General features: G+C 49.6%; 2 protein-coding genes across 2 annotated transcripts in view; one reads left to right on the plus strand and one right to left on the minus strand.

The window, feature by feature from the left end:
* Positions 1-7,366: 7,366 nt before the first annotated feature.
* Positions 7,367-14,648, minus strand: part of Mtpbeta (mitochondrial trifunctional protein beta subunit) — a 31,060-nt gene continuing 23,778 nt past the window's right edge. Inside the window, exon 10 of the mRNA XM_076175326.1 lies at positions 7,367-8,115. Within this exon, the coding sequence (XP_076031441.1) occupies positions 8,071-8,115 (45 nt within the window). The 3' untranslated portion in view covers positions 7,367-8,070. The remainder of the gene's footprint in view (positions 8,116-14,648) is intronic.
* LOC143019455 (uncharacterized) lies at positions 9,515-11,354 on the plus strand. The gene is made up of 2 exons (XM_076175089.1): positions 9,515-9,778; positions 10,567-11,354. The coding sequence occupies exons 1-2, from the start codon at positions 9,653-9,655 to the stop codon at positions 11,212-11,214; spliced, it is 774 nt and encodes a 257-aa protein (XP_076031204.1). The 5' UTR covers positions 9,515-9,652; the 3' UTR covers positions 11,215-11,354.

Below are 14,648 nucleotides of genomic sequence, written 5' to 3' on the forward strand. Positions count from 1 at the left end.
GGTGTACTCTCATGGGGTGTACTCTCACGGGGTGTACTCTCCTCGGGTGTACTCTCATGGGGTGTACTCTCCTGGGGTATACTCTTCTGGGGTGTACTCTCACGGGGTGTACTCTCATGGGGTGTACTCTCCTGGGGTGTACTCTCACGGGGTGTACTCTCACGGGGTGTACTCTCATGGGGTGTACTCTCCTGGGGTGTACTCTCACGGGGTGTACTCTCACCGGGTGTACTCTCACCGGGTGTACTCTCATGGGGTGTACTCTCACGGGGTGTACTTTCTTGGGGTGCACTCTCCTGGGGTGTACTCTCACGGGGTGTACTCTCATGGAGTGTACTCTCATGGGGTGTACTCTCACGGGGTGTACTCTCACGGGGTGTACTCTCATGGTGTGTACTCTCATGGGGTGTACCCTCACGGGGTGTACTATCATGGGAATGTACTGCTGCGTACTTTCCTGAGATGTACTCTCCCAGGAGTGTACACCTGGGAGTGTACTTTTCTGGGAGGGACGGTGGGAAAGGGAGGGAGAGGGGGAGGGGAAGGAGAGGGGAGGGAGGGAGAGGAGAATGGGGAAAGGAGGGAGAGTGGGGAAGGGAGGAAGAGTGAGGAGGAGAATGGGAAAGGGAGGGAGAGGGGGAATGGGGAAGGGAGGGAGAGTGGGGAGGGGAGGGGAGAGGAGGATGAGGAAGAGAGAGATGGGGAGAATGGGGAAGGGAGAAAGAGTGAGGAGGAGAATGGGGAAGGGAGGGAGAGGGAGAATGAGGAAGGGAAGGAGAGGGGAGAGGGGAGGAAGAGGAGGAGGAAGGGAGAGATGGGGAGAGTGGGTAAGGGAGGGAGAGTGAGGAGGAGAATGGGAATGGAGGGAGTGGAAGAATGGGGAAGAGAGGGAGAGTGGGGAGGGGAGGAAGAGGAGAATGAGGAAGGGGAGAGATGGGGAAGGGAGGAAGAGTGAGGAGGAGAATGGGAAAGGGAGGGAGAGGGAGAATGGGGAAGGGAGGGAGAGTGGGAAGGAGAGGGGAGAGGAGGGAGATTTATTAATAATAATGATAACCATCCAACACCAACCAGAATAAAACAAATCAAGTGCACCACATTATCGAAGCCATTACAACTAAACCCGACCCATAATTGAATAAAATCCTTTATCGTCACCAGGAACAGAAACATCTCCGTGCACCCCTTCGCCACGTACGGGGGGGGGGGGCGGACGTGAGCAGACGAATAGGATCGCCTGTCGGCAGGCATGTCAATAGGAAGCGTTCCTACTAGTTACAGAAGAAGTTACATAGGTACATTCGTGTAGCGTTGCCTGTAATGATAAGTACTATGTTGGGCTGTGTGTGTGTGTGTGTGTGTGTGTGTGTGTGTGTGTGTGTGTGTGTGTGTGTGTGTGTGTGTGTGTGTGTGTGTGTGTGTGTGTGTGTGTGTGTGTGTGTGTGTGTGTGTGATTCACCATGGTCTTTGGATCACGTGTTCGACTCGTGATCGACAGCTATTTCCCTCCCGGAAGAGAGCTCAGAGCTCGTATATGACCGATCTATGGGTAATGCTGTCACTTTACACGCACACACACACCCAACTCCCCGCCCACAAGAGTTGGAGTAACGACTCGCAGCGCAGCGATACTAAAATTATTTCAGCCCTGGGCGGTATTCGAACCCGGACCTCCGTAGTGGCAGCTGGGAAGTACCAACCGCGCCATCGAGTCGCGCACGCGCGCGCGCGTGTGTGTGTGTCTGTGTCTGTGTGTGTGTGTGTGTGTGTGTGTGTGTGTGTGTGTGTGTGTGTGTGTGTGTGTGTGTGTGTGTGTGTGTGTGTGAACGTGAAGACGAGGTTTTGAACCTATAAAAAAAATATTGAACCTTGGGACAAGTTCGAGTCCTGAAACATATACTACCTGAGTGATGTAAACTTGTTCAATGTCAGTCTAGTGAATGTGATGCACAGTGTAATGCTGACGACTGAAGAATGACTATCGACTGTTTGTGACCCCATCCACTGTACGATCTAGCCTTGAGGCCACAGACCAGATCTAGTCCAGATTGGATCGTGTGTGTACGTACACGATCCAATCTGATCGGATCCGGCGGCCTGAAGGCCAGATCGCGCCGTGGATGGGGCCCCTGTGTCCAACTGAATCTTACAACGCCGTACTATGTTACAATTCTTCGTGTTTCCGGCAAGTTGGTTTCCTTCTTTAACTACGCGGTTGGCGAGATTGTTTCTACCTACCTCAAGATCCTCACTGCTTGAAGGTACCGTTTTTCGTCTCGCTGCTGTGTAAAATGTTACTATTATTATTACTAATATCACCATCATCGTGAATTATAGTAGCAATAATAATAGTAATAAAAATAAGAAATAAAAAATATAGTAAAAATAATAATGATAATGATGATGATAATGATAATAATGATAATAATGATGATGATAAAAGCAATACAATAATATTAGCAATAATGATATATACTGATTATGATCATTTACGTACCATAAGTATAAAAGAAATGATAACGATAAAAAATAACAATGAAAAGGCAAAACTAGATATAAACTGATATCTACTATAATAAAGTAGTAGCCTCTGTCTGCCTGTTTGTTTGTTTACGAACTCCTCCTAGGGTTTTGAAGATAGACCCCATAACCATATATATTCTGATATCCTATCACTCCAGGTACTTGGATAACTATATTTCATTTCCAAAAAAAGTTATTTTGGTTAGGGTTAAAGGTTAAAGTTAGGTGATTTATGGTGAGGGAACACGCCACTACTGTAGTCTCCCCTTAAGTCGCGTATTATTTTTGTGACATAAGAATTAATATGATTAAACAAACCATTGTATGGGTCCATAAATATCTATATTTGTGAAATTACTGTTGCCACAAACCATGATATCTTTTGTAAGAAGAAAGCATGTAAATGTAAAATAATAGTATAAAATTACCAAATGTTAAAATATTAGTTATTTTCATTTAATTTTAGTGCGGGCGGAAACTGATTGTTTACAAGCTGCTAGGTTTTTGCAAATAAATCCCTATGACCATATATATTCTGAAGATAAATGAGATACATTTCTATACCTTTTAGCTGTAGCCATTTATTGTCAATCCATACACACACACACTAACACACACGCACGCAAAAGAATATGTACATATGATATTTGTGTGTATGCATGTATTTTCAAACTAGGGTTTCCGAACTTTCGGGTAGGGGGCGCACAACTGGGAAGGGGGGTGTTTAAAGCTATATTTCATTTCCAAAAATATATATATATATTTTTTTTTTAGGGTTAAGGGTTAAAGTTAGGTCGGGTATGGTTAGGTTAGGGATTGTTCACGAGCTCGCAACAACGCGCGGGTAATTTAGCTAGTTATAAATAAAAACTAAATATGAGGGAACGCGTACTAAACTACATACATACATATACCAAGGCTTTTTCCCCCTTACAAGGGAGGTAGCCAAAAAGAAAAAGGCATAAAATCATTCCCACCCATTCCATCCCTATCACACTCCACACCCCTCCACCCTCCCTCTTATCTTAGCACCTCCCGGATGACGGATCATCCCTGCACCTTGTCCACTGCCCTGGGTCAGAAGCAGTGTCGCAAGACACAGCACATCCACAGCAAGGCCGCTTCATTAAATCGGCGACCCCCCTCCCCGTCCCCCCATGCATAAAAGGAGAAGACGGGGAGAAATCCCTTCGGGTTGCGTCAAATTTTGCTAACACATACTACCTCACCCCCCATCCCCCCGCCCATTCCACCTCATGTATCACAACATCATCCATATACAACCATTCTCCATTCACCCCTATCTTCCGTCCTCTCCCGTCCTTCCTCAACAGACATTCCCCTCTTCCCCAAAGCCCCCTTCACCCCATCCATCCACCTCATCCTAGGACGTCCCCTCATGTTCACTCCCTCCACATCTGCCTTCCACACCTCTTTTAGTCTTTCTTCACTCATTCTTTCCATGTGTCCAAACCATCCTAATACTCTTTCATCAACCCTATCTCCCAACTCCCTTTCCACTCCCGTTCTCCTCCTCGCCTCCTCATTTCTCGCTCTATCTAGCCTAGTAACCCCCACCATACTTCTCAGACACCTCATCTCAAACACATTCAAACTCCTTCTCTCTTCCTCTCTTATGTTCCATGTTTCTGCCCCATACAGTGCTGTTGGCACAATCACTCCTTCATACAGTCTCCTCTTAGTATCCATTCCCAAATGTCTATTCCTCATTACACTCTTTAATCCACCAAGGCATTTACTCGCTTCTCTCAATCTACATTCTACCTCCACCTTCACTCCACCTTTTCCTGCCACATTTGCACCCAAGTATCTAAAACTATCCACTTCCTCCAGTCGCTCTCCCTTAATGCTCACTTCCAGTCTACTGCCACTTTCACCCCTTGTACATCTCATCACCTTACTTTTGCCCACATTTATCTTTAGCTTTCTTCTATCACATACTCTCCCAAACGGTCACCAACTTCCTCAATCCCTCCGATCCTGCCACAAGCGCAGTGTCGCCCGCAAACAACAGCTGGCTCACCTCCCATTTTTCTCCATTTTCTTTAACCATCTCCAATCCCTGACCCACTACCTTTGCATTTACCTCTCGCACTACCCCATCCATGTATAAGTTGAACAGCCAGGGCGACATAACGCATCCTTGACGAAGTCCCACCTTTACCTCGAACCACTCACTCTCTCCATTTCTAATCCTGACACAAGTTCTACTACTCTCATAAAAACTCTTGACAGCTCCGAGAAGCTTTCCTCCTATCCCATATATATGCATAACCTACTAAACTGCATAGTAAAAACAATAGTATTGATAAATACAGTATTAGTAATAATGATAATAAAGACTATTATTATTAATAACAATAGTATCAATAATAATAACAATTTACATACCATACAGTATAATATAATAATAATAATTATAATTAATAATAATAATAATAATGAAAAGGCAAATAACTAGATATAAATAGAAAAAGATGTGAGGGGTTGCGCACTGAACTGCACAGAGCTTTGGGCTCCTTGTTATGCAGTTACATATTAAATCCAGACTTGAGTGCGCCCTGGTCGTTTTATCAATGCCGCTATGTATTATTCATTATTCTCTATTCAAACTTATTCAGTCCATTGTTTGGCACTCTGTATAAGCTTCCCCTTACTAATGCACACACACACGCGTACACACACACACGCGTACACACACACACTATGCACACACACGCGCGTGCACATACACACACACAAAAATACAAAAACACATACAAAAAACACACACAAACACGCACACATATACAATGTACACACGCATAAACATCCATCTACATATGGACTAGTGTTGCTTTGTGTACACACACACACTAACATGGGTGTATTATGCATTTCATATGGAAATGCTCAAGTGGTGGAATTGTACATGCAGTACCAACTACATAAGTGTACTTTATCCTGCATGTACATATGAGCACGAACATGTACGTACACGTGAGCGTGCAGACAGGGGCTAAGAATGCGTACACACACACACACACACACGCGTGCACACACACACTATGCACACACACGCGCGTGCACATACACACACACAAAAATACAAAAACACATACAAAAAACACACACAAACACGCACACATATACAATGTACACACGCATAAACATCCATCTACATATGGACTAGTGTTGCTTTGTGTACACACACACACTAACATGGGTGTATTATGCATTTCATATGGAAATGCTCAAGTGGTGGAATTGTACATGCAGTACCAACTACATAAGTGTACTTTATCCTGCATGTACATATGAGCACGAACATGTACGTACACGTGAGCGTGCAGACAGGGGCTAAGAATGCGTACACACACACACACACCCGCGTGCACACACGCGCGCACACACACGCGCGCACACACACACGCACACGCGCACACACACACACGCACGCGCACACACACACGCACACACACACGCACGCGCGCGCACACACACACACATATCGGTCATATATGAGCTCTCTTCCGGAAGGGAAATAGCTGTCGATCACGAGTCCAACACGTGATCCAAGACCATGGTGAGTCACACACACACACGCACATTCATCGGGATTGAACATGTACATTTGTTCATTAAAACTGTCCAAGATGCGTCATAACAGTCGTATAGAAGCGCTGGTAAACTAATGACCATAAGACCAACATCAACATTGCGTCACTGCCATCACGCGCTAAGTCAAAAGGTGCGTCTACGTCATTAGAATCAGTGACGTAAAGATAAATCTGCACAGGAAATTTACCCCCCTCCCCCTCCTCCTCCCCCCCAAGAGGTGGGGGGAGGGGGGGTTGTGTGGGGGCTTAGAGAATTAACCAAATTTCATAATTGCTTTAGTATAACGATTAAAGAGAAATCATGATGAACTGTCTCATGATTTAGAAAGATCAAACAAATCTGCACCATTGCCTTTCTGTGATATGTAAAATGAATACAAGCTCTTGATGATAATTTCAACGTGAAGCTAACGTGCCTTATTAGTTTTGCAAATTGTTTCCAGAGGACGTGGAGACTGGGAAGGGGACGAGGACGGAGACAGGAAGAGGATGGTGCATTTTTTTTTTGGGGGGGGGATGATTGTGAGTGAGGGAAAGGGACTTAAGACACCGAGGTCAGGGGTGACCTTACCAGGAGGTCATGACGATGCCCCTTTCCGAGGACTTTGTAGCGTAGAATTTAGTGAACCATGCCCTTGGTCCAACTCGCTGGGGGCTGGTTCGAACCGACGTCACCTCGACCTCTGACGCGAGTAACGACGCTCTAACGGTTAGAGTCTAACCTGATAAGCTAAGCGGGATGTACATTAGACCCCAAGCAACCTTAGGATGTAGATCTCTTCGCATATATGTAAACACACGCATACCAATGCACATACCACATGTGTAATTCACCTATCAATCCAAGTCTCCTTAAGCAGTATTAGTGGTTGTTGGCAATATCCTTGTGCCAGGGGAAACAGTCGGTAAAGGTTTTTTGATTAATATCGTCTCTCAAACAAGAGCAACAAGTTTGTCCTGAATTTCCAAGACGGTGCGAGGGACAAAGGCTATTGTGGCCGGCCGGAGCTGTAGCCATTTACCCCGCCATGACTAATAGAATAAAGCATCTCAACTCAAAGCTGCTAGGCCGAGACAAAGGACATCTTAAATCCCTAATCAGGTCCACACTGCCTCAACTTGCAATTAATCAAAATTGCAAGTTTTATTACCAATCTTGTGTACATGCTTGGTGCACACAAAAATAGCGAAGGAGTTGGGGGGGTGTAGGGTAAAATCAAAACAACTTGTAGAACAATTTAACCTTCATTAAACAATGATATATATACTGTACATAAATACTTTTCTCTTGCAAAGATACAAATGCGTCCCTCCCGTAAGAACAATACTAATAGAAAATAAAACAATGATCTGGCGCTATTATAATAATTATCTTCCAAAGCATCACGGGGGAATATTAAGGTCATTTAATAATTGTTTAAAAACATTTCATCCATTCCACCACGGGAAGATGAGAGATTGGGAGAGGTGGAGGAAGGGTTGGTTGGGAAATATAAATAGCCATAATGAGGTTGCTTATATTGTACAAACAACATTACAGTCCCTGGCATAAAAAAGCTGACACCATGTGCACTTAAACTAAATTGCATTGATATTTGCTGTGTACACGGGAAAGCATGGACGCTCCTATGGGCTTGTCTACCAAATGAACACAAGAGAAGATCGTCTCGAGAATTTTTTATACAAGGCACACACTGTTTTCCATTACATCTTTTTAAACTCCGGATCAAAACTCGGTGAAACATGAAAACGAAAAGTACTTCAAGTTGTCAATATAAATGCAAGGAGGCCGGAGGGTTCGGGTGGGGGGTGGAGGAGGAGTAGGAGCTTCAAGACTGGAGATCGTCGTCGTCGTCGTCGTCTTCGTGTTCACTTGGTGCCAAGACCAGGCGGAGCTGTTCCTCTCCAGTGTCGTCACCCCTTCCCGGTCTTAGACAGTGCCCTCTGGGTGACGCTCCACAACCATGCCAACACCCTGTAACATAGAAAACGGGATGCGGTTGCGTTAGTTCAAGTGACCCGCTGACGTCAACGCGTGCAACGATTGACTATGGCAGAACACGTCGCTTGATCCGTATTCGTAAGGGGATCGAACCGAGGACTACGCACTAACGAAGGGAAACCAGAAAATGACACCCCGCCTCCAGTGGGCAAGGTGCATCAGTGTGGGGGTATTTGTGTGTGTTTGTGTGGCCGTGCGTTTGCGTGCGTGCGTGTGTGCACGTGTTTGCGTGTCACTGTTTGTGTGTTTACGTTTTTTCGTGTATTTGTGTGCGTGTAACACGTACATACAAACGCGAACACGCACAAAGTGTGTCAGTTTGAGTTTGTGTGCGTAACATACGCACACAAACGCAAACCTGCACACAAGTGTTTATATGCGCGTTTGTGTTGCGTGCATGTGTACGTGTGCGTTTCTTTGCTTGTTTCTGTGTGTACGTCTGTTTGTGTATGTTTGCATACGGAAACAAACGCGCAAACACAAATACGTTTGTTTGTGTGTGATTGCATCATTGCGTTTGTGTGTGTTCGTAACACGCACACACACAATAACAATTGTGCGCGCACGCGTTTGTTTGCGTGTGTTCCCATTTATGTGTGCGCGTAACACGCTGACAAATGTAAACACGCACACACAAGTCTTTCTGTGACTGTTTGTGCGTGTGTGCGTGCGTGTTTGCACACAAACATAAGCATACACAAAACCTCAATTGTGTGCCCGCGCGCGTTTGTGTGTACGTGTCTGCATTTGTGCGTAACATACGCAAACACGCACACACAATAGTGCATGCGCGCGTTTCTGAGTGGGTGTTTGTTTCCGTATATGCGTGTTTACAAATACACACAAACATGCCTAGACAAAAACTCAATCACCAACACTGTGTTTGCGTCTGTTTCAGTTTGTGTTTGTTTCCGTGTGCGCGTAACACACAAACAGGTGCGTCTGTGTTTCCATGTTATGCACACAAATGGAAACACTAACACTTGCGTGTTTGAGTTTGTTTGCGTGTTTGTTTCAGTTTGTGTTACACGTAAATCCACGTTTGCGTGCGTTGTTTCCATGTGTGCATGTTTATGTGTGTGTGCGGCTGTTTGAGTGCGTAACACATGCAAACACACGCCCGCGAACAAACGCAAGTGCGTGTGTTTGTTTGTCCGTGCGTGTGTTTGCGTTTACATTTGTGTGTGCGCGTAACACGCAAGCAAACACAGACACATACATGTGTGTGTGCGCCCGTGTTAGCATTAGTATGTGTAACATGCAAAAACACGAACGCAAACACACACAAGCGCACGCTCAGTGTGTGTGTGCGCTTTTTCGGTGGAAAGAATCTGGACACTTGTGCTTATACATCGGGGGTAGCCATCATGTCCCGTGTTGGCTGCCCTTAAGGTCCGAAGTATCTGAAGATCATCAATGAAAGAAACTTTCATTGGCCAGTGTTTAACAGATTCCAAGAAGAAAGAAAACGAAGAACACGGCAACTGCCGATAGACTAAGTAAACTGCGCATGCGCATCGCGGGTCGTGGGCAGGGAAGGCCAGGATACCTCATTAAGCTTTTTCGGACCGTGTCGTCGACATCTCCTCTAGAAGGCAGCACTCTTCCTTCTCGTCCGACCCCACTCCTCTTCATGGTAAGTTCCGAAAAAGTTTTTGGCCGTTTCCATTCTCTATCTCTCCCGTGTGAGTTAGAGAAATGTGGCGGCTGTGGTTTTTGTGCGCGGGGACTTAGAACTTCCGGGGTTGTTCCACATGTGTACTCAGTTCTTTTTCCTCTCGCAAGATTAACCTCCGTTTTTTATCGATCCTGTTGTTAGATTTTGTGTTCCGTCGTCTCGACGTACCACATTTTCTAACAATGGGTGGTTTTTGCTGTCCCATGCCGTCCTGAGGCCCGTGCGTGGGACCTCCTTGGTGTGATGAGGGTGTGTGCTCACCACACTAGGGTTAGCAGTTCCCCCCCCCCTCCTCGGAATCGGTTGTTCCCTGGGTACTCCGAACTCGTGGATGCGTGCTTCCACGCACCCCATAGTAGCTTTTGCTACGCTGCTTGGTTCCTGATCTTAGCATCACCCTGAACCCACGCGGACCCTGTCCGCCGTCCCCTCTTGGCAAGGGTGGACAACATTGGCCCGACACGTCACACACTCACCCCCGTGCCGGGCTACTGCCGTCGCATCCCGTCCCGCGAGGGACGGGTCGCGCCACCCTCCTAGCGTGGGTAACTACCCCGTTCCGGGGCACGGCTCTCACCAACACCAGTCGCCCACTGAGCTATCCTGGTGCTGGTACCACCCTCTGGGTGTTTTTTGTCGATGTACGGAGTTTTGGGCAACCCGTACCTCTCGAGTCACGTTTTAGAATTGTTAGTCACTCCTCCCTTGGTGGACTACTTCTAACTCCGTGCATTTTATCTTTTCAGGCAGAGTGTGCTGACCTGATCTGTTCTCAGGATGGCTGCACCGCTAAGGTGGCTAGAGACGGCCACCTCGCCTGCTCCACGCACTCGCCCTGTTTCGTAGACTTCCGCTACGACCCAACCGCCTGCCCCCAGTGTGAGTGTTGGGTGCAACAGTTGAGGCTCTACCCTAAAGACACTAGACCGGCTCCGCCTCCCCTAGTGTCCCTACGGGCGGTGTGGCAGCGCCTGAAGAAGGCAGCACAAAAGCGGGGCAGCCCGCGGGTAGAGGTTGCTGATCAAGCCCTGACCCTGGAGCTGGGTCTCGTCAGGGCCCGTACGGTGTCTGGAGGCACCTCTGCCTCTCCTGAGCGTGCCGCCTCATCTCAAGCAAGGCAACACTCTACCCCTAGGAGACGGTCACGCTCTTGTACCCGCTCCATTTCTAGGAGAAGCTCCACCTCGGGCCTCCACTCCCACTCCCGTCCTAGCTCTCGGCCTACCCGCCGCTCTCGCTCTCCACACCAGTCAAGGGAGGAGCTACGCCCCTCGCCTGGGCGACGCTCCCCCTCGCCTACCCGGGACTGTGACACGCCTCGTTCACGCGCACTCTCCCTCGCCTACCCGAGACCGTTTTTCCTCGAGTTAAGTGTCGCGCTCCCCATCACCTAGTGTGTCTTCCCCCACCGGCCTCGCCGCGTAAGAAACACAGTTCTAAGAGTAAGAGTAGGAGCAACGGGAAACCTCGCTCCCCTTCTTCCTCCTCGTCTGCTCCCTCCCCATCGAGAGAGGACAGGCACCATAGACATAGACGGTCTAAAGGGCACAGGAGGAGGTCACGCTCCGGATCCCGCTCTCCTAGGACCACCAAGAGGCCTAAACTTTCTCTCCTCTCAGAGGTGCCGGGCTTCAGGGAAGAGATACTGAACCTGATCCGCCAGTCGCTACCCTCTCAGCCCTGGTATCATACTACTCCGCCTGCCCCGGGACCGGCACCAGCCCTCGCTCCCGGTCCGGCCCGCTCCTCTCCACCTCCCTCACCGAGCTTCGCCTCGTCACACTCGAATGACGACGCGGACTGGGAGGAAGAAGATGAGCCTATAACTAACTTCGTGCCTTACAACTGGGCCCCTCTACCGTCTACGTGGTCGACGAAACACGAAGGAGGAAAGCTGATAGCGCTTGCCCCGGATCCTACCTCACCATCTGGTTTTGTGATTCGGACTGACGTCCTCATCAGTATCTCTACGGACGACAAAGGTGACCAGCGTATATCCTACAAACTGAAACCCTGGTCACAGGCGGAGCAGACACCACAGCAACCAAAGTTTAATCAAAAGACGTGCTTTGATGCTGTCAGAGCTATGCTCATGAATCCACTACTGTTCCCCGCCGACGTGTCACCCGTGTATAGAGAGCATGAGGTACCGATGCTTCGCATGCCCGACTCGTCCTTCTTCCCCGCTGAGGCAAAGGGGAGAAATATGGACGCGGCTGCACTGGTCGAGACGGCCTCTCTCTCTACTAAGTCCGCTCCACCTAAACGTCCAGCACTACCATCTGTGCCCATACTCCCGCCTTCATCTTGTGTAGACCCTGCTCTACCCAGGATACTTTGGCGAGGTACGCAAACTACCTCCGATGCTCTCTCGCTCCCGTCCAGACTCAGTGAGCCAGAGAGTAAACTGGCCACTAAGGAGAAATCGGCCAAGACAGAACTGGCCCACTCTCTCTCAGTGGTTTCCCTGACCTCCACCCTGACACAAGCCCTACGCTCCCTGACTAGCAAAGTGCACACCGCCTCCGACGGTCAACTCAGGTTTGTTCCTCAGTTTCTGTCTGTGACTTCGTAAGTGCACTGTGTAATTTTGATGTTATATTTCTTATGGCATCTTATCATAATAATAATAACCTCTTCCCACGTGTCGTTCACAGGGACACCCTGAACCTCCTGAGTGAAGTGGGCGAGCAGACGGCGTCGCTAGTGGCAACAGCCCTACCCCACGCAGTCCGTGCCTTCGCCGAGGCCAGGGCCGACTCCCGCCGCTCCGCAGTGAAGTCGGTACCCGCGGAGGCTAGACAGGGTGTCATCAGGGCCAAACCACTCTCGCTCGACCTGTTCGACCGGGAGGCCACGGACCGAGTACTTGCAGCCATGCCGACCATCATACAAGTACCAGTTCCTCAGTATAGGCCGAGGCCGTCCACAGCTACCCACCAACAGAGGCACAACCGCCCCGGCACTCGCTCCTTTCCGCAACGCAGCAAACAGCGTGGAGCGAACCAGCCGAGACGTGGTAAAGGGGGTGCGCCGGGCCAACAGAGACGGCACCGTAAGCAGCCCTCCTCCACCAACATCAAGCGCTCCACCGACACAGCTCACCAAGGCGGAACCAAGGGAGAAGTGAGGGGCTGCCTACGGGGATGGGACCACGCGTGGCCCTCCCATGGATGGGCAGCCCGCACCATCAAACACGGCCTAACCTGGCCCTGGGAACAGCTGCCTCCTCTACGTCGTCCGCCCCCAGATACCGAGGTCTCAGCAGACGTCTTCCACCACGTCAGAGCCATGGTGGGGTAGAAAAAGATCACGGCAAAGTCTTCCTTTCCCGCCTGTTTACCGTGCCGAAGAAGAACTCGGACAAGACAAGGTTAGTCATGGACCTAAGCGCCCTAAACAAGTTTTTGAAGCCTCAACACTTCAAAATGGTAACGGTAGCTCAGGTCCGTGCTACCCTATCCAGGACGCGTACTGGCACGTACCGATCCACACGAGGTTCCGACGCTTTCTGGCGTTCCAAGTGGGGACCGAGACGTACCAGTTCACCAGGCTCCCCTTCAGTCTCTCTCTTGCTCCGAGAATCTTCACCAAGCTCTCGAAGATCGTCACCTCGGTCCTCGCGGACCAAGGGGTGGCGACCCTCGTGTACCTATACGACTGGCTAGTGTACTCTCCCTCTCGAGAGAGGACACTAACGAGCGTATCGGTAGCTGTAAGAGTATTAGGGGAGATGGGCTTCCTCTTAAACCTGACCAAATCCTCCCTAGTACCCTCACAACAGCTGGAGTGGCTCGGTATCCAATGGGATGCGACACAGCGACGCTGTCGTTGTCGCAAGACAACATCAGGAAGACTATCAAAAGCCTTCGCTGAGCCGCCTTCTCCCACACACTCTCCAGACGGCAGTGGAAGACGCTGCTCGGGATTTTCAACTTCGCCGCTCCCACGTTCCCCCTGGGTCGCCTCACCCACCAAGCACAGGGACAACAGAAGCTTGTCCCTCCCGTCCTGCACACGCTACTGCGTGGCTGGTTACGCCACGCCTCACGGCGTTCCGCCGTACCCTGGCTACCACCTCTCTACTCCCTCACCATCACCTCGGACGCGGGCTGGGGGTACCAGTCCGATCGGGGCCACCCGTGTTGCGGCCCCTGGCAAGCAGGACTGTGATTGGCAAACATACACGCCAGGGAACTTTGGGTGGTCCTCCGTTTCCTTCAGGACGAACCCAGCCTACCAGACAAAGCAGTCAGACTGTGCCTAGACAACTACCCGACAGTGCACAATATCAACAGGCAGGGGTCATCGAGGTCACGCGAACTAGCGGAAAAAATTCTCACACTAGCTCACCACAGGGAACATCCACCTATCCGCAGTGCACGTAAAGGGAGTGGACAACGACTGGGCCGACGCACTGTCACGTTTCAAGAAGACGACAGTGTTCCTCTCCCTGGTCGCTCCAGGACGACAGAGGTAGACCTCTTCGCGTCACCCACCAACACTCAGCTACCACAGTTCCTGTCACTAGCGGTACGGACCCAGGCAGGAGGCCCGGACGCGCTGACAGTGGACTGGAACAGGTGGGGCTACATATACCTCTTCCCTCCCCCGGCGACGAAGATGCTGGTACACACCATCAGCAAGCTCAGGGGCTACCGAGGAAAGGTGCTGCTGGTGGCTCCACTGTGGAAGGCTCAGCCGTGGTACGTAACTCTCCACAACTGGTGCCCCAATCCGCTCCTACTAGGCTCAACGTGCCTCGCGCAGCACGTAGCGGATCAGCTGCGCTCATCCTTAAATCTTCACGCTTGGTGTTTCTCAAAGC

This window comes from Oratosquilla oratoria, chromosome 37 (genome assembly GCF_046742065.1).
Source record: "Oratosquilla oratoria isolate Oo_2021 chromosome 37, ASM4674206v1, whole genome shotgun sequence".
In the NCBI taxonomy this organism is placed as follows: Eukaryota; Metazoa; Arthropoda; class Malacostraca; order Stomatopoda; family Squillidae; genus Oratosquilla; species Oratosquilla oratoria.